Genomic DNA, 20,187 nt, shown 5'->3' with positions numbered 1-20,187 from the left:
ACCTGATCCAGTTTTTTCAGGTGACGTCACCTGACACATCCATCCATCCATCCACAGACAACTTATTTTTATATATATAGAAGATATATATATATATATATATATATCTATATATATAAAAATAAGTTGTCTGTGGATGGATGGATGGATGGATGTGTGGATGGATGTGTCAGGTGACGTCACCTGAAAAAACTGGATTAGGTGACGTCAAAACTGAAAAAACTAAAAAAAGGCAAAAACTACAAAAAAAACTAAAAACTAATAAAAAAAATAAAAAAGCTAAAAAACTAAAAAAACTATAAAGGTAAAAACCAATAAAAAACTAAAAAAAAAACTGAAAAAACTAAAAAAAGGCAAAAACTACAAAAAAAAAACTAAAAACTAATAAAAAAAGTAAAAAAGCTAAAAAACTAAAAAAACTAAAAAAACTAAAAAAAGGTAAAAAACTAAAAAAAATAAAAAATAAAAAAAAACTAAAAAAAAGGAAAAAACTGAAAAATAAGCTAAAATAAAGGTAAAAACCAATAAAAAACTAAAAAAAAAAAGGAAAAAACTAATAAATGACGACACTCAAAGAGAAAGCGACCAGGACAAAAAACTAAAAAAAAAGGCAAAAACTACAAAAAAACTAAAAACTAATAAAAAAAATAAAAAAGCTAAAAAACTAAAAAAACTAAAAAAAGGTAAAAAACTAAAAAAACTAAAAACTAAAAAAAAACTAAAAAAGGTAAAAACTAAAAGAACTAAAAAAGAAAAAAATAAATGACGACACTCAAAGAGAAAGCGACCAGGACAAAAGGAATGTTCGATTAGCAATCAACAAAGCACCGGGACACAGGGAGTATAAATGACGACCAGGACACAAGTAAAAAAAAAATTAACAAAACTAAAAAGAAGGTAAAAACTACAAAAAAACTAAAAAGAAAAAAAAACTAAAAACTAATAAAAAAACTAAAAAATCTAAAAATCTAAATAAACTAAAAAAGAAAAAAAAAGGAAAAAAATAAAGGAGAAAAACAAAACTAAAAAACGAATGTATATACAGACCGGTACACCGGGATACAAATGACGACCGGGACACAGGGAATATAAATAACGACCGGGACACAGGGACACAACTACAACGGGGACACCGGGGGAAACAGGGGGATATAAATGACGACCGGGACAAAAAAACTAAAAAGAAATAAAAACTAAAAACTAATAAAAAAAACTAAAAAATCTAAAAATCTAAATAAGCTAAAAAAGAAAAAAAAAGGAAAAAAATAAAGGAGAAAAACAAAACTAAAAAACGAATGTATATACAGACCGGGACACCGGGATACAAATGATGACCGGGACCCGGGACACAGGGAATATAAATGACGACCGGGACACAGGGACACAACTACAACGGGGACACCGGGGGAAACAGGGGGATAACCTGACAATCTATTTATATGCAAAGACAATGGGACAGCAAAGAATGTTGTATATTCGCAAGTTTTACGTAGTTAAAACCATATATATATTGGTTTGTCCCTATGTGGGACATAGGGACACAACTACAATGGCGCGTAACTATTATGGCGCGTAACGACTTACGCGCGCGGGGGGGCTTGTATATATATATATATATATATATATATATATATATATATATATATATATATATATATATATATCTATATATATAAAAATAAGTTGTCTGTGGATGGATGGATGGATGGATGTGTGGATGGATGTGTCAGGTGACGTCACCTGAAAAAACTGGATTAGGTGACGTCAAAACTGAAAAAACTAAAAAAAGGCAAAAACTACAAAAAAAAACTAAAAACTAATAAAAAAAATAAAAAAGCTAAAAAACTAAAAAAACTATAAAGGTAAAAACCAATAAAAAACTAAAAAAAAAACTGAAAAAACTAAAAAAAGGCAAAAACTACAAAAAAAAACTAAAAACTAATAAAAAAAGTAAAAAAGCTAAAAAACTAAAAAAACTAAAAAAACTAAAAAAAGGTAAAAAACTAAAAAAAATAAAAAATAAAAAAAAACTAAAAAAAAGGAAAAAACTGAAAAATAAGCTAAAATAAAGGTAAAAACCAATAAAAAACTAAAAAGAAAAAAAGGAAAAAACTAATAAATGACGACACTCAAAGAGAAAGCGACCAGGACAAAAGGAATGTTCGATTAGCAATCAACAAAGCACCGGGACACAGGGAGTATAAATGACGACCAGGACATAAGTAAAAAAAAAAAACTATCTATATATATAAAAATAAGTTGTCAAACTAAAAAAAGGCAAAAACTACAAAAAAAACTAAAAACTAATGAAAAAAGCTAAAAAACTAAAAAAACTAAAAAAAAGGCAAAAACTACAAAAAAAACTAAAAACTAATAAAAAAAATAAAAAAGCTAAAAAACTAAAAAACTAAAAAAACTAAAAAAAGGTAAAAAACTAAAAAAAACTAAAAACTAAAAAAAACTAAAAAAAAGGAAAAAACTGAAAAATAAGCTAAAATATAGGTAAAAACCAATTAAAACCTAAAAATAAACTGAAAAAACTAAAAAAAGGCAAAAACTACAAAAAAACTAAAAACTAATAAAAAAAGTAAAAAAGCTAAAAAACTAAAAAAACTAAAAAAACTAAAAAAACTAAAAAAAGGTAAAAAACTAAAAAAAATAAAAAATAAAAAAAAACTAAAAAAAAAGGAAAAAACTGAAAAATAAGCTAACATAAAGGTAAAAACCAATAAAAAACTAAAAAGAAAAAAAGGAAAAAACTAAAAAAAATTTTCATCTAAAAAACTAAAAAAAACTAAAAAAGGTAAAAACTAAAAGAACTAAAAAAGAAAAAAATAAATGACGACACTCAAAGAGAAAGCGACCAGGACAAAAGGAATGTTCGATTAGCAATCAACAAAGCACCGGGACATAGGGAGTATAAATGACGACCAGGACATAAGTAAAAAAAAAAATTAACAAAACTAAAAAGAAGGTAAAAACTACAAAAAAACTAAAAAGAAAAAAAAACTAAAAACTAATAAAAAAACTAAAAAATCTAAAAATCTAAATAAACTAAAAAAGAAAAAAAAAGGAAAAAAATAAAGGAGAAAAACAAAACTAAAAAACGAATGTATATACAGACCGGTACACCGGGATACAAATGACGACCGGGACACAGGGAATATAAATGACGACCGGGACACAGGGACACAACTACAACGGGGACACCGGGGGGAACAGGGGGATATAAATGACGACCGGGACAAAAAAACTAAAAAGAAAAAAAAACTAAAAACTAATAAAAAAACTAAAAAATCTAAAAATCTAAATAAGCTAAAAAAGAAAAAAAAAGGAAAAAAATAAAGGAGAAAAACAAAACTAAAAAACGAATGTATATACAGACCGGGACACCGGGATACAAATGACGACCGGGACACAGGGAATATAAATGACGACCGGGACACAGGGACACAACTACAACGGGGACACCGGAGGAAACAGGGGGATGTAAATGACGACCGGGACACCGGGACAGGGAATGGTCGATTAGCAATCACCATCAACAAAGCTCAAGGGCAATCATTAGAATCATGAGGTATAGATCTGAATACAGATTGTTTTCCCATGGACCATTATATGTTGCATGTTCAAGAGTCGGTAAACCTGACAATCTATTTATATGCAAAGACAATGGGACAGCAAAGAATGTTGTATATTCGCAAGTTTTACGTAGTTAAAACCATATATATATATATCTATCTATATTCACAGGTGGGACATAGGGACACAACTACAATGGCGCGTAACTATTATGGCGCGTAACGACTTACGCGCGCGGGGGGGCTTGGGGGGGGCGCGAAGCGCCCCCACCAACTAGGTGTTGGGGTGGCGCGAAGCGCCACCCCAACAGCTAGTATATATATATATATATATATATATATATATATATATATCTATATATATAAAAATAAGTTGTCTGTGGATGGATGGATGGATGTGTCAGGTGACGTCACCTGAAAAAACTGGATCAGGTGACGTCAAAACTGAAAAAACTAAAAAAAGGCAAAAACTACAAAAAAAACTAAAAACTAATAAAAAAAATAAAAAAGCTAAAAAACTAAAAAAACTATAAAGGTAAAAACCAATAAAAAACTAAAAAAAAACTGAAAAAACTAAAAAAAGGCAAAAACTACAAAAAAAACTAAAAACTAATAAAAAAAGTAAAAAAGCTAAAAAACTAAAAAAACTAAAAAAAGGTAAAAAACTAAAAAAAATAAAAAATAAAAAAAACTAAAAAAAAGGAAAAAACTGAAAAATAAGCTAAAATAAAGGTAAAAACCAATAAAAAAACTAAAAAAAAAAGGAAAAAACTAATAAATGACGACACTCAAAGAGAAAAAAAAGGCAAAAACTACAAAAAAAACTAAAAACTAATAAAAAAAATAAAAAAGCTAAAAAACTAAAAAAACTAAAAAAAGGCAAAAACTACAAAAAAAACTAAAAACTAATAAAAAAGCTAAAAAACTAAAAAAACTAAAAAAAAGGCAAAAACTACAAAAAAACTAAAAACTAATAAAAAAAATAAAAAAGCTAAAAAACTAAAAAAAACTAAAAAAACTAAAAAAAGGTAAAAAACTAAAAAAACTAAAAACTAAAAAAAACTAAAAAAGGTAAAAACTAAAAGAACTAAAAAAGAAAAAAATAAATGACGACACTCAAAGAGAAAGCGACCAGGACAAAAGGAATGTTCGATTAGCAATCAACAAAGCACCGGGACACAGGGAGTATAAATGACGACCCGGGGGAAACAGGGGGATATAAATGACGACCGGGACAAAAAAACTAAAAAGAAAAAAAAACTAAAAACTAATAAAAAAACTAAAAAATCTAAAAATCTAAATAAGCTAAAAAAGAAAAAAAAAGGAAAAAAATAAAGGAGAAAAACAAAACTAAAAAACGAATGTATATACAGACCGGGACACCGGGATACAAATGACGACCGGGACCCGGGACACAGGGAATATAAATGACGACCGGGACACAGGGACACAACTCCGGTACACCGGGATACAAATGACGACCGGGACACAGGGAATATAAATGACGACCGGGACACAGGGACACAACTACAACGGGGACACCGGGGGAAACAGGGGGATATAAATGACGACCGGGACAAAAAAACTAAAAAGAAAAAAAAACTAAAAACTAATAAAAAAACTAAAAAATCTAAAAATCTAAATAAGCTAAAAAAGAAAAAAAAAGGAAAAAAATAAAGGAGAAAAACAAAACTAAAAAACGAATGTATATACAGACCGGGACACCGGGATACAAATGACGACCGGGACCCGGGACACAGGGAATATAAATGACGACCGGGACACAGGGACACAACTACAACGGGGACACCGGGGGAAACAGGGGGATGTAAATGACGACCGGGACACCGGGACAGGGAATGGTCGATTAGCAATCACCATCAACAAAGCTCAAGGGCAATCATTAGAATCATGAGGTATAGATCTGAATACAGATTGTTTTCCCATGGACCATTATATGTTGCATGTTCAAGAGTCGGTAAACCTGACAATCTATTTATATGCAAAGACAATGGGACAGCAAAGAATGTTGTATATTCGCAAGTTTTACGTAGTTAAAACCATATATATATATCTATCTATATTCACAGGTGGGACATAGGGACACAACTACAATGGCGCGTAACTATTATGGCGCGTAACGACTTACGCGCGCGGGGGGGCTTGGGGGGGGCGCGAAGCGCCCCCACCAACTAGGTGTTGGGGTGGCGCGAAGCGCCACCCCAACAGCTAGTATATATATATATATATATATATATATATATATATATATATATGGTTTTAACTACGTAAAACTTGCGAATATACAACATTCTTTGCTGTCCCATTGTCTTTGCATATAAATAGATTGTCAGGTTTACCGACTCTTGAACATGCAACATATAATGGTCCATGGGAAAACAATCTGTATTCAGATCTATACCTCATGATTCTAATGATTGCCCTTGAGCTTTGTTGATGGTGATTGCTAATCGACCATTCCCTGTCCCGGTCGTCATTTATATCCCCCTGTTTCCCCCGGTGTCCCCGTTGTAGTTGTGTCCCTGTGTCCCGGTCGTCATTTATATTCCCTGTGTCCCGGTCGTCATTTGTATCCCGGTGTCCCGGTCTGTATATACATTCGTTTTTTAGTTTTGTTTTTCTCCTTTATTTTTTTCCTTTTTTTTTCTTTTTTAGTTTATTTAGATTTTTAGATTTTTTAGTTTTTTTATTTGTTTTTAGTTTTTTTTTCTTTTTTTTTGTAGTTTTTACCTTCTTTTTAGTTTTGTTAGTTTTTTTTTTCACTTATGTCCTGGTCGTCATTTATACTCCCTGTGTCCCGGTGCTTTGTTGATTGCTAATCGAACATTCCTTTTGTCCTGGTCGCTTTCTCTTTGAGTGTCGTCATTTATTTTTTTCTTTTTTAGTTCTTTTAGTTTTTACCTTTTTTAGTTTTTTTTAGTTTTTTAGATGAAAATTTTTTTTAGTTTTTTCCTTTTTAGTTTTTTATTGGTTTTTACCTTTATTTTAGCTTATTTTTCAGTTTTTTCCTTTTTTTTAGTTTTTTTTTATTTTTTATTTTTTTTAGTTTTTTACCTTTTTTTAGTTTTTTTAGTTTTTTAGCTTTTTTACTTTTTTTATTAGTTTTTAGTTTTTTTGTAGTTTTTGCCTTTTTTTAGTTTTTTCAGTTTTTTTTTTTAGTTTTTTATTGGTTTTTACCTTTATTTTAGCTTATTTTTCAGTTTTTTCCTTTTTTTTAGTTTTTAGTTTTTTAGTTTTTTACCTTTTTTTAGTTTTTTTAGTTTTTTTAGTTTTTTAGCTTTTTTATTTTTTTTTATTAGTTTTTAGTTTTATTTGTAGTTTTTGCCTTTTTTTAGTTTTTTTAGTTTTTTAGCTTTTTTATTAGTTTTTAGTTTTTTTTGTAGTTTTTGCCTTTTTTTAGTTTTTTTCTTTTTAGTTTTTTTGTAGTTTTTATCTTCTTTTTAGTTTTGTTAGTTTTTTTTTTTTTACTTATGTCCTGGTTGTCATTTATACTCCCTGTGTCCCGGTGCTTTGTTGATTGCTAATCGAACATTCCTTTTGTCCTGGTCGCTTTCTCTTTGAGTGTCGTCATTTATTTTTTTATTTTTTAGTTCTTTTAGTTTTTACCTTTTTTAGTTTTTTTTAGTTTTTTAGATGAAAATTTTTTTTAGTTTTTTCCTTTTTTCTTTTTAGTTTTTTATTGGTTTTTACCTTTATTTTAGCTTATTTTTCAGTTTTTTCCTTTTTTTAGTTTTTTTTATTTTTTATTTTTTTATTTTTTTAGTTTTTTACCTTTTTTTAGTTTTTTTAGTTTTTTTAGTTTTTTAGCTTTTTTACTTTTTTTATTAGTTTTTAGTTTTTTTTTTGTAGTTTTTGCCTTTTTTTAGTTTTTTCAGTTTTTTTTTAGTTTTTTATTGGTTTTTACCTTTATTTTAGCTTATTTTTCAGTTTTTTCCTTTTTTTTAGTCTTTTTTAGTTTTTAGTTTTTTTAGTTTTTTACCTTTTTTTAGTTTTTTTAGTTTTTTTAGTTTTTTAGCTTTTTTATTTTTTTTATTAGTTTTTAGTTTTTTTTGTAGTTTTTGCCTTTTTTTAGTTTTTTTAGTTTTTTAGCTTTTTTATTAGTTTTTAGTTTTTTTTGTAGTTTTTGCCTTTTTTTAGTTTTTTTAGTTTTTTAGCTTTTTTATTTTTTTTATTAGTTTTTAGTTTTTTTTGTAGTTTTTGCCTTTTTTTAGTTTTTTCAGTTTTCAGTTTTGTCACCTGATCCAGTTTTTTCAGGTGACGTCACCTGATCCACAGATCCACAGATCCACACACAGACAACTTATTTTTATATATATAGATATATATAGATATATTATTTTCTATAATTAATTTTGTACACACAGGGTTGAGTGTGTATTCACCTAAGTCTCTATTTAGGGACGTATTTTTATTTAAATTTCGTTTGATTTCAATTGCCTCGCGGACAGTTTGATTCCTAGGCCATTGCTAATTAGAATTGTTTCATCAAATAGAACATAATGGTTTGGATTCTCAAAAATATGATTGCTTAAAGCTGAATCGAAAGATATGGAGTTATTTTTAGATTTTAATGCTTTTTCAATACTTTCTTTGCGTTGCTGTAATCTTGTTCCTAAATTTTGGTGGGTTCGACCACTGTAATAATTTCCAAAACTACATGGTATTTGATACACCCCTCTTAGACGAGTAACTGGGGTTTTATCCTTACCAGAATTGAGAAGATTCATTTTACTTAAATTACTTGTGAATACAACAGATAAATTGTTTTTAAAACAAACTTTTTTCAGTTTTGAAGTAATTTTCGGAATATAAGGTAGGTAAATTGTGCTTGTGGGTTTATTCAAATCTTTCACTGGTGTGGGATTTAAGGCTTTAGAAGAATGCATCTTTAATCTTTGAGCAATAACAGTATTTATGAGAGAAATTGGGGACCCGTTGCCAAAACCAGTTTTGTTGGTTCACTGTCTAGGGAAAAAAGTCCTCATTATTCTCTCTTCTGCATTTGTATTATATACTCGCCTTCTTATCCCCCTCTTTAGTACAAGGCTTTCGCAACGCCATATAGTGCCTATATCGTTTTCATCCGTAAATGATGCTGTGAAAAGTTTAAAATCTGATTCAATAGATAAGGATCGAATTTCTAAGATGCATATGCCGATTGACTGCACCCTCCTTATATCTCACTTTCAGTTTCTTTTTCAAATGTGTCTATGTACTTCAAGCGTACCTGAGAGTTTTCTGTGTGGCGCTATTTCGTCAATTTTGAAAAGGGGAAAGTCATCGACTGATTGTTCCTGCTATCGACCTATTACTGTCTCTTGTAATATTAGCAAGGTTTTGAGTACATCCTTCTACCTTTTTTGACTAAAAATATTAATGAGGGTGAGAACCAATTTGGTTTTCAGCATGCGCATAAGATTCTGTCTTCTTTATTGACTGATAATTCTTCCAGGGGAAATGGTCTTTATATTTGTGCTTGGGATCTTTCGAAAGTTTGATAGTGTGGTCCATAGTCAGCTCCTTTTTCTCTGTATAATTCTGGGATCAATCTCTCTGTTAAAATGCTTTTTAGGTTTTGGTATTCAAATTCTTTTTTTCAATTAAGATCTGCACAAGACACTATTATAAGGGTACGAAGAGGAGTAAGGCAGGTCGTTGTTCTGTCCCCTATGCTTTTCAAGATTTGTATTTCAAGTGTGCTGGCTAAAATTTCAGATACATAACTTTCTGGTCTTGCGGATGTTTCTGATCTTGCGCATGCTGATGACTTGCATTTGATTAGCCGTTCCAAAAAGGGGCTTTCCCAAATGGTCTCTATAGTTTATTAAATAAAAAAAAACAAGTTTTTTTTAAATGAAAGTAAGGAGCGACATTAAAACTTAAAACGAACAGAAATTACTTCGTATATGAAAGGGGCTGCTTCCTCATCAATGTCCCGCTCTTTACGCTAAAGTTTGGCTCTTTCTCTCAACTCTACTTTTGAAAACAGTAAAAACTTTAGCGCAAAGAGCGGGGCGTTGAAGAGGAAGCAGCCCCTTTCATATACGAAGTAATTTCTGTTCCGTTTTAAGTTTTAATGTCGCTCCTTACTTTCATTTAAAAAACTTGTTTTTTTTTATTTAATTTCTGAACGTTTTTGAATTAATGCATGTTTGATTTTGGCTCTCCGTACATAAATTATTAAAATGAAATTTGCATATTAATTCTTTTTTTGGCTAAATGGCTTTCTCTTAGTTTTGATCAGACGATTTTGAGAAATAAGGGGTGGGGAAGGAGGCCTTGTTGCCCTCCAATTTTTCGGTTACTTAAAAAGGAAACTAGAACTTTTAATTTTTAACGAACGTTATTATTAGTAAAAAATATACATAACTTAAGAATTAACTTACGTAATAAACTTTTATATTCTTATATTTTTGATTATATATATGAGGGTGTTTGTCAACTCGTTAATACCTTGCTCTTCACACTAAATCTTAAGTTTTGTCCCAATTCTTTAAGAATGACCCCTGAATCAGAAAGGCCATAGAATAAATAGTTGAAATTACTAAAAATACTTTAGCATAAAGAGCGAAATATTTATCTCCTCCTAAATACCTCGTTCTTCATGCTAAAGTATTTTTAGAACCCCTCATATGCGTAATAATCTCTGCTCGTTTTAAGTTTTTAGTTTTTTACCTTTTTTCTTTTTTCAGTTTTCTTTTTCTTCTTTATTTTTCAGCGTCACTATGAAGTACATATCGACGAACCTTTGTTTTTTTAACTTAAATCTGGTAGGCATTGATGACCTTATCCAAGTCAAAATCCCAAACCCAATCATCATCGCTATCATTTTCAGTTTTGATATGTTTTGACTCTCGCTGTCCAGGTAGATTTTCATCTAACTGCGCGGTTTTGCGTTCTTTAGCCGCAAGCCTGTTTTCTTGCTGTTCTTGTGATTCCTCAGAACGCTTTCTTTTCTTACTTTCTCTATCAGCAGCAAGTTTTTTGGCATAAACTCTTTGAGCAGCTTCCTCGGCTGTTGCCATTGTAGGTTCTTCAGTCATTTTACAATTAAACATTTTTCCGTGAACAAATGTCTTAAATACCGTTAATGACGTCACCGTCAAAGCAAAAATGACGACAACTAATTTCATGACGTCAGTCAACACAGAAACATGACGTCACCTGATCCACAGACAGACAGACAACTTATTTTATATATATATATATATATATATATATATATATATATATATATATATATATATATATATATATATATATATATATATATATATATATATATATATATATATATATATATATATATATACTAGCTGTTGGGGGCACCGCAACACCTAGTTGGTGGGGGTGCTTCGCCCCCCCCCCCCAAGCCCCCCCACCCGCGCGTAAGTCGTTAAGCGCCATATTAGTTACGCACCATTGTAGTTGTGTCCCTGTGTCCCACCTGTGAATATAGATAGATATATATATATATGTTTTGAACTACGTAAAACTTGCGAATATACAACATTCTTCGCTGTCCCATTGTCTGTGCAATAAATAGATTGGTTTACCGACTCTTGAACATGCAACATATAATTGTCCATGGGAAAAACAATCAGTATTCAGATCTATACCTCATGATTCTAATGATTGCCCTTGAGCTTTGTTGATGGTGATTGCTAATCGAATATTCCCTGTGTCTCCGTCGTCATTTATATATCCCCCTGTGCCCCCCGGCGTCCCCATTGTAGTTGTGTCCCTGTGTCCCGGTCGTCATTTATATTCCCTGGGTCCCAGTCGTCATTTTTGTCCCGGTGTCCCAGTCTGTAATTTCTTTTTGAGTGCCCCGGTCGTCACTTATATTCCCTGTGTCCCGGTTTCCCGGTCGTCAGTTTTGTCCCGGTGTCCCGGTCTGTATATACATTCGTTTTTGAACTTATTTATATATATATATATAGATCTCACAACGATTCAATCTTAGTCGCATCTGGTTAAACCCGTGTCCCGGTGTCCCGGTCTGCATATACATTCGTTTTTGAATTGCTCTTTTTTTTAGTTTTTAGTTTTTTACCTTTTTCTTTAGTTTTTTTTAGATATACCTCATGATTCTAATGATCCCTTGAGCTTTGTTGATGGTGATTGCTAATCGAACATTCCCTGTGTCCCCGTCGTCATTTATAATCCCCCTGTGCCCCCCGGTGTCCCCGTTGTAGCTGTGTCCCTGTGTCTCGTCATTTATATTCCCTGTGTCCCGGTCGTCATTTGTGTCCCGGTGTCCCGGTCGTCATTTGCGTCCCGGTGTCCCGGTCGTTGGTGGGGGCGCTTCGCGCCAACCCCCCAAGCCCCCCCGTGCGCGTAAGTCGTTAAGCGCCATATTAGTTACGCGCCATTGTAGTTGTGTCCATGTGTGCCACCTGTGAATATAGATAGATATATATATATATATTTTTAACTACGTAAAACTTGCGAATATACAACATTCTTGGCTGTCCCATTGTCTGTGCATATAAATAGATTGTCAGGTTTACCGACTCTTGAACATGCAACATATAATTGTCCATGGGAAAAACAATCTGTATTCAGGTCTATACCTCATTATTCTAATTATTGCCCTTGAGCTTTGTTGATGGTGATTGCTAATCGAACATTCCCTGTGTCCCCGTCGTCATTTATATATCCCCCTGTGCCCCCAAGCGTCCCCGTTGTTGTTGTTTCACTGTGTCCCGGTCGTCATTTGTGTCCCGGTGTACCAGTCAGTAATTTCTCTTTGAGTGTCGCGGTCGTCATTTATATTCCCTGTGTCCCGGTGTCCCGGTCATCATTTTTGTCCCGGTCGTCATTTGTGTTCCTGTGTCTCAGTCTGTAATTTCTCTTTGAGTTTCCTGTTCGTCATTTATGTTCCCTGTGTCCCGGTCGTCATTTGTGTCCCGGTGCTTTGTTGATGGTGATTGCTAATCGAACAGTCCTTGTGTCCCGGTCGCTTTCTCTTTGAGTGTCCCGGTCGTCATTTATATTCCCTATGTCCCGGTGTCCCGGTCGTCATTTGTGTCCCGATGTCCCGGTCTGTAATTTCGTCAGTGGACACACATGTCCCGATGTCCCGGTCTGTAATTTCGTCAGTCGACACACATGACGTCAGTCGACACACAAACATGACGTCACTCGACACACACACACACACACAGACAACTTATTTATATATATATATATATATATATATATATATTATATATATATACAATACATATATATATATATATATATATATATATATATATATATATATATATATATATATATATATATATATATATATATATATATATATATTATATATATATATATACAATACATATATATATATATATATATATATATATATATATATATATATATATATATATATATATATATATATATTCTCTCAAACTTTCAATAAACAAGGGCTTTAGCTTAAAGAAGGCAATCGCACAAAAACTTGATTCTAAATTCTATTTCAGGACATACCAAAAGTTTTAGAAAAAAAGAACCTTACTTTCATGAATAATTGTATTTTAAACAGTCTTATCTTTTTCTACAGAAGCAATAGACAGTGGTAAAAACTAAAGGGCATTGTCATTAATCAAACAGTGTGCGGTAACGAACTGTAAGGAGCGACCCGGCTGAATAGTAGCCGAAACTCTAACAAACGAAATATTGATACCAATAGAAAATCAAAAGAATCGGATTTTTATGCTAGCTTAAATATATAAGTTTCATTAAGTTTAGTTTCATCCATCAAGGGTTACAAGCCTGAGAAAATTTGCCAGATTTTTAAAAAGAAAGGGGAAACACCCCTAAAGAGATCACAAAGGAATTTTGTAATTTTTGCCAGAAGAAATATCATGGATGGGTGTTAATTTTTTTTTTTTTTTGGGGGGGGGGGTGTGATCGTATCGACCCAGTAAATCTATAAAGTCGGGAGAGGGTTCATTCTAACGAAAATAAAAGTTCTAGTGCCCTATTTAAGTGTCCAAAAAATTGGAAAGCAACAAGACCCCTCCCAAGCCACGTTTATCCCAAAATCGTCGGGTAAAATTTTTGAGATAGCTATTTTGTTCAGCATAGTTGAAAGGCCCAATAGCTAGGTTTTTGGAGACAACATGACCCGTTCCCTCTCCCAAAACCCCTTGGGAAAGACCTTTAAGTTACAAAATTTGCCCATTGCTTACATATAGCATGTTGTTGGGAAGTATGCATAGATTTTTTGGGTGAGGAGGGGAGGACACATTATCTGCTCGGGGGATTTTGCACGGGGAAAATTTTCCATGGAAAGGTAATTTTCCAGGAGGTGAAGTTTCCAGGGTAAATTTTACACTGGGGGGAATTTGATAGAATATTTATACGAAATTTCTTTGTATGTCATTCTTTCTTTTTAACGATTAAATTCTACTCGTGGAGATATTAAGGGTAATTGTCCAAGGTACTTTTCACCAGGCTTGAATCGTCCAGAGGATATTTCAGTGAGGAGGGGGATTTTTCCGTGGAGGTGCAGCCAGACATCCTAGCGTTATTTAAAAAACGAGCAACATCAAAATTTAAAATCAACAGAAATTATTACATATATGAGGGGGGTTACCTTCTCCTCAATACCTAGCTCTTTACGCTAAACTTTAAATTTTGTCTCCTCAATACCTCGCTCTTTACGCTAAAATTTAAATTTTGTCCCAATAAGTAACTTTTTAAAATGCCGATAAACTTTTCGAGAGAGAGAAAGAGAAAGAAGGAGAGAGAGAGAGAGAGAGAGAGAGAGAGAGAGAGAGAGAGAAAGAGAGAGAGAGAGAGGTGGATAGAAAATAAAAGGGCTAAACGTATATAAAAAAAAGTAAGCAGCATACCGCTTTTTCTTTTATAAGCATTTCGTATGCCTCCTTTTCTCTTCTTAGCGTGGTCAGATAGCTTTGCTCCTCTGAAGACCCATTGTATATCATGAAGTAGACCCGGACAGGTATTTCACAATTTGTGGCTTGATAAACTTCCACTTGGCGCACAAATGACAGATCAGCATCGTACATAATTATAGTATCGGGTTTATAGGTATAGAGAAGTTTAGTTAAAGCAAACGGATCCGCTATTACTTGAAGGGGATGAACTATGAGTCTTGGGTTCGATACTGTCTCTTCCTGCAGAATAAAGGCTATAAGTGAAGGGTTTTTTTCATCAAAACAAAAATATCTATCAATTTATATTTCAATTTGTACTTGTATTTATATTTCATTTTATATTTCAATTTATCTTTATATTTGTATCTCATTTTATATTTCAATTTATATTAATATGTATATTTCATTTTATATTTCAATTTATATTTATATTTATATTTCATTTTATATTTCAATTTATATTTATATTTATATTTCATTTTATATTTCAATTTATATTTATATTTATGTCTATCATTTTGTATTTCAATTTATATTTATATCTATTATTTTATATTTCAATTTATGTTTTCCCGTCTCTGTCTTTGAAATTAATGAACAATAAGTGAGTAAGTGAAAGATAAGTAAAAAAAAAAAAAAGAAGTATAGCACAGAAAAATTGAAATTTCTTACTTTTTAGTCTGGAAATACAGTTTCATCTGTTGCTAAGAAAGCAAAAACTGATGATGATTCTATAAAATTGCTATAAAAAAAAAAATATATATATCAGTCAGGTGGTACACTAACAAGAAAATCAAAAGAAATCCCCTGACTTTTTTTCATTGGATAGAAAGTATTAGATTATCCTTATGCTGTTAAGTTTAAGTATCTTCGCCTCAACATCTTCGGTGGCTAGAGGTTTTTCAGACTAAAGGAGACAATATCTGTGCTGCAACAGACAATGTTGACGCCTAAGGTCTTTTTGAGCTTCAAAATTCAATTCTTCAAATATGCCCTTCACATTTTCAAGTTTTATTACTTATAATTGAAACAAAGCTGATATCAAATCATTTAACTGAATTTACTTCAAACCCGCAAACAGAACGCAGATACTAACTGTGAATGAGCTTCATATACTCTACAAAAAAAATGTAGGTTCAAAGCTTTAAAAATAATGTTTTGTTAACAAAATTCAATGACAACTAAAAGGGAAAAAAATATTAACAGTAGTCTACAACCTCCACTCTCATTACAGGGCATAATTGTCCTTTACTTAAGGTACTGACTTCTAGTCTTCTTTTCAGGTCTTGGTTAGTTTTCTATTACCACCCATTCCACACTAACAGTTTTTTGGCCCTTTTCTGACTCTTTTTGGGGCCCCGTTTAGGGAGGAACCAATATTTGTCTTAAGAGGCATTTTTGATCCGATCACAGACAAAGGTCTAACACCCTTTTTTTCGGTTCCATTTATTTGTTGTTGTTGTTTTTTGGGGGGCGCGCCTCAAAACGATTTTTCAGGGTAAAAATATTTTTGTCCCGTTTCCAAGCTGCTAACCCTCTCTCTCAAGACAGATTTTGTCATCTTTTTGATACAGAGAACGGCCCTAAAAGTCTGAAGCCACTGGACACGCAAGATGAAACATTCCCTCCTTTTCCGACATGAAGCCCATCTGTAACACTTCACAATTGGTAGAATTTGCAGTCCTTGGCCCAGGAGTTACGGTTATCTCGTCATCTTGAAATGTATATTTATTGGACCTATCGAAAATTCTGAACAAAACGACTATCTCAAATTTTGATGGGGTGTCTCGGTTGGTTACGGGGGACGGTATCAAGAAAGGGGATGGGAGAGCGATTGGTTACCGTCCAATATTTTTCGACTCTAGAGAACGGCACTAGAACTTTCAATTTGCAATCAAATCAGTACATTTCCAAGTTTCTACGACCATCCCTTCGATAGAAAGAAGCCAAGGAAAAAACCTAAGCACATAAGTCAATAAAGACGAAGAGGAAATAATAGATGGAAAGCAAATGGCTCTTTACTTTGACCTGTCTCTGATACTGTAGATTCAAAATATTGCGAGTCTTTTCTTAAATCTTAAGTCATCCAAATTATTCATTATCAACGTTGTTTAATTACATTTTAAGCAAATTTTGAATCTAAAGTTAAAGATCCTATTTGTCAGTATGATTTGAACTGTGCCAGGATATCTATTTATTGGGATCTTAATTACTCAGGATGTTAATGGGCAGCAGCTCCTTAGCAATACTCAACCCGTTTTCCTTATTTTAAGTTTCTAATCGCTCTTTTCTTCTATTCTTTTTTTATCATGAAGCTCTTGAGTCTTCTTAAAGTCTTCTCGTAACGTCTGTAAGATAATTCGGTTAAGATTATTTAATATGTTCACATTGTCAGATTAAAGTTTCATTCAAGTTTCATTCATAAGTTTCAGCATAAAGTTTCACATTCTATCAAGAATAAAGTACCCATGGTAACGGTAGAGGAGGGGGTATCGTAAAGTCAAAGTGTTGCAGACAACCGAGGTATCCAGTGAGTTTCCCAAGCATGAATCAAAGAGGGCAACAAACCTTGTCGTTATTTTAAATAATTAAATTACAATTAAATTACAATTAATTAAATATAATTAATTAAATCACAATTCTATCAAGAATAAAAACTGATGGAAAAGGTAGAGGAGGACGGAGGAGGGGGGTATGCGTAAAGTCAAAATGTTGCAGACAGCCGAGGTATCCAGTGAGTTTCCCAGGCATGAATCAAAAGGGGCAACAAGCCTTCTCGTTATTTGTATTACGTAAATTACAATTAAACTACAATTAATAAATTAACTAAATGTAGTTAGTTAAATTACAATTCTATCAAGAATAAAAAACTCCTAGTAAAGGCAGAGGAGGAGAGAGGGGGCGTAAAGTCAAAGTGTTGCTGACAACCGGGGTTTCCAGTGAGTTTCCCAAGCATGAATCAAAAGGGGCAACAAACCTTCTCATTATTTTTATTTGACTGTTTTTTGAGAAAAACCTTCTTGAATAGCCGCATAAGCAAATTCCTTGCTCCAACATCCAAGAACTGAAAAAGAATATATTCAGTTATATATACGAACCTACACCATACACTGGTTAAGACACACGCACAAAACATGGGAGAAATCGACTTAGAAGACACGGATGATACTTGAAAGCCATGGAAGGAATTTCAAAGCCAGAGTGACTGCTAATAATTCAAAGTCGAGAAAAAGTAAAAAACACAAATCAAGCTAGAAATAATGTACAAAAGAAGTCTTCATGAGTCTTTCTTTTATGGGCTTAAAATCGGCTATTTCTGTCTTGGTGTTATAATCAGCTTTCTTCGCTTATTACTAATTTTAAACGTACAAGCAAACTTCCAAGCAAATTAATTGACAGAGTTAACCGAGGCGCATCATATTTTAGAAAGTTATCTGCCTTCTCCTTCGTCTTTCCCAGGTAAGTTTTCTTCAAACGATTGAGTTGTTTATTGAATACATTCCCTGTTAAACCTTCAATTCGATTTTGTTTAGGGTTAAGCATAATCTTCTTAAATTACCCTGTTACTTCTTTTCTTTCGATTGTTTCCAGTTGCTGCGCTATCTCTTCACCTGTGTCGTTACAGACACAAATTATCCCAGGCATCGAAAGTTTCAGAAACGTTCCCTTTTTCTCTACAAAAGTGTGTGCATGTTTCACAGTTGAATTCCCCTATCATTCCCGGTTATGAGCAACATGCGGAAAGAATGTTTACTTTTTCTGATATTGCGCCTCAGAAGATAAAAAAATTATTACGAAGCTTAAACAAAGTTTTTTTGCGGATGAATTTGGATTTTCAGTGCAAATTGTTAAACAGGTAGCGTCGAGCATTTCCCCTTTATTGGCGTATATTTTCAATCTATCACTTACACATGGGATTTTTCCTGAGCTTCTAAAAAAAGCATATGTTATAGCATTACCTAAAGCCGGTAAGTCAACTGATTATTCAAATTGTAGAGGTATTTCTTTGCTTCAGTTTATAGTAAAATTTTGGAAAAAAAAATTGCAAATAGTCAACTACAAAAATATTTATTTGATAATAAGTTACTACACACTTCTCAATATTGATTTATAAAGGGAAAGTCAACTGAACTAGCAATTCACTGGCAATTCCAGATTAATTACGGAGTACCTCGGGACTCTGTCCTTGGGCCTGTCTTATTTCTTCTTTTTATAAATGATTTACCGGATGTTTTGCCTCTTTGTAAAATTATTATGTTTGCTGATGATGTAGTAATTTTTTCCTCTCACCGGGACTTAGTAGTTCTTTTCAATAACCTTGAATACATATTACAAGGTGTATCTTTTTGGCACTCAAGGAATTTACTAGCTCTTAATGAGAAAAAATGCCAATATATGTTGTTTTTATCGAACTGGATCGGTCATTTCAGATGGATTCTCTCTTTTGTTAAATGGTCTTGAATTAAAAAGGGGTTGATCAGTTTAAATACCTCAGTGTTCTTTTACATGAAAATCTGTCGTTTCATAAACATGTGAAAACACTATCGTTAAAAATTTCCCGAAATATCGGTATTCTATCACGTCTTCGTTATTTTTTTCCTAAAAATATTCTAAAATCAATTTATTATTCTTTTGTCCACCCATGTTTTCTTTATTGTATTTCTGTTTGGGCTTCTACTTTTCCATCTATATTTAAATCTCTCCATATACTCCAGAATAAAGCAATGAGAATTCTTTTCAATGTTGAGCATAGATCTTCAGTTAGACACTTATATGGTAATTCAGGAATATATTCTTTGGATCAACTTCATAAAATTTCTAATTCTAATATTTATCATGATTATTTCCCAATTTCATAATTATCCAGCCACTCATCGTTCAGATTTTTCGTGTGAATTTTGTCCTACATCAAGAGCGGGTTTCAGCATCCGTCATACTGGGCCAAAAATTTTGAACTCAATTTCAGTATCAGTACGAGAATGTAGCAATAAGCGATAGTTTTTACAATTATTTTAAAAAAATTAACGACGCAGTGATAAAAATAATTTTTCAGAAATAATGAACTTACTATTTATTAACAAATTGCAAAACATAATCGCAAAGTTGAAATTTGTCAAAATTATTGGGCGCGAGGATTAAAGGTATGACGGATTTATATGTAAGTTATGACGGATTTTCAAATATTTAAATAAATAATAAATGATTAGGTGATTTGTGTTTAATGTGTTGCGGGAAATTATTTTTAGTTTTTACGTGTGTTTTTTTTTGTATATTTATGTTGATGCTGTAGGCTTGTATGTACTTTGGCTTGATTTATTTTTATTTTATCAGAGCTAAAATATGTAACTCCGTCAGTGCCAGTTTTTATTTTCGTAGTGTAACATCGTAACATTGTCAGTGCTAAAGTATGCCACCAGGCATGTGCACTGGTTTGTCTTATTTATTTATGTAATTGTTGCAAATAAAAAACTATCTATCTATCTATCTATCTATCTATCCCGTATCTTTTCTATGTAGTCTACTTTTTATATTTTTACTCTATCCAATTTACTACTTAGGTGCGTGAACCTATCCACTCAGCCAACTTGCTCGGTTCCTAGCATTACCTCTTCCAGTGTTCTTAACATCAATATACAGGCCTACTCTACTCCCTAGATTCTCAATTTTTCCACAAATAC

At 32.3% G+C, this 20,187-nt stretch overlaps 1 protein-coding gene across 1 annotated transcript in view; it reads right to left on the bottom strand.

Annotated features, from left to right (window-relative positions):
- The window catches only part of LOC136033301 (DNA repair endonuclease XPF-like), a gene marked incomplete in the record, with an annotated part of 109,126 nt that overhangs the window by 41,874 nt on the left and 47,065 nt on the right, over window positions 1-20,187 (bottom strand). Inside the window, 2 exon segments of the mRNA XM_065714072.1 lie at window positions 14,465-14,749; window positions 17,487-17,573. Of these exon segments, the coding sequence (XP_065570144.1) occupies window positions 14,465-14,749; window positions 17,487-17,573 (372 nt within the window).

The sequence above is a fragment of the Artemia franciscana genome, chromosome 11 (genome assembly GCF_032884065.1).
Source record: "Artemia franciscana chromosome 11, ASM3288406v1, whole genome shotgun sequence".
Lineage (NCBI taxonomy): Eukaryota > Metazoa > Arthropoda > Branchiopoda > Anostraca > Artemiidae > Artemia > Artemia franciscana.
Note: the sequence above shows the minus strand (reverse complement) of the source record. Positions and strands in the feature narration are given on the sequence as shown.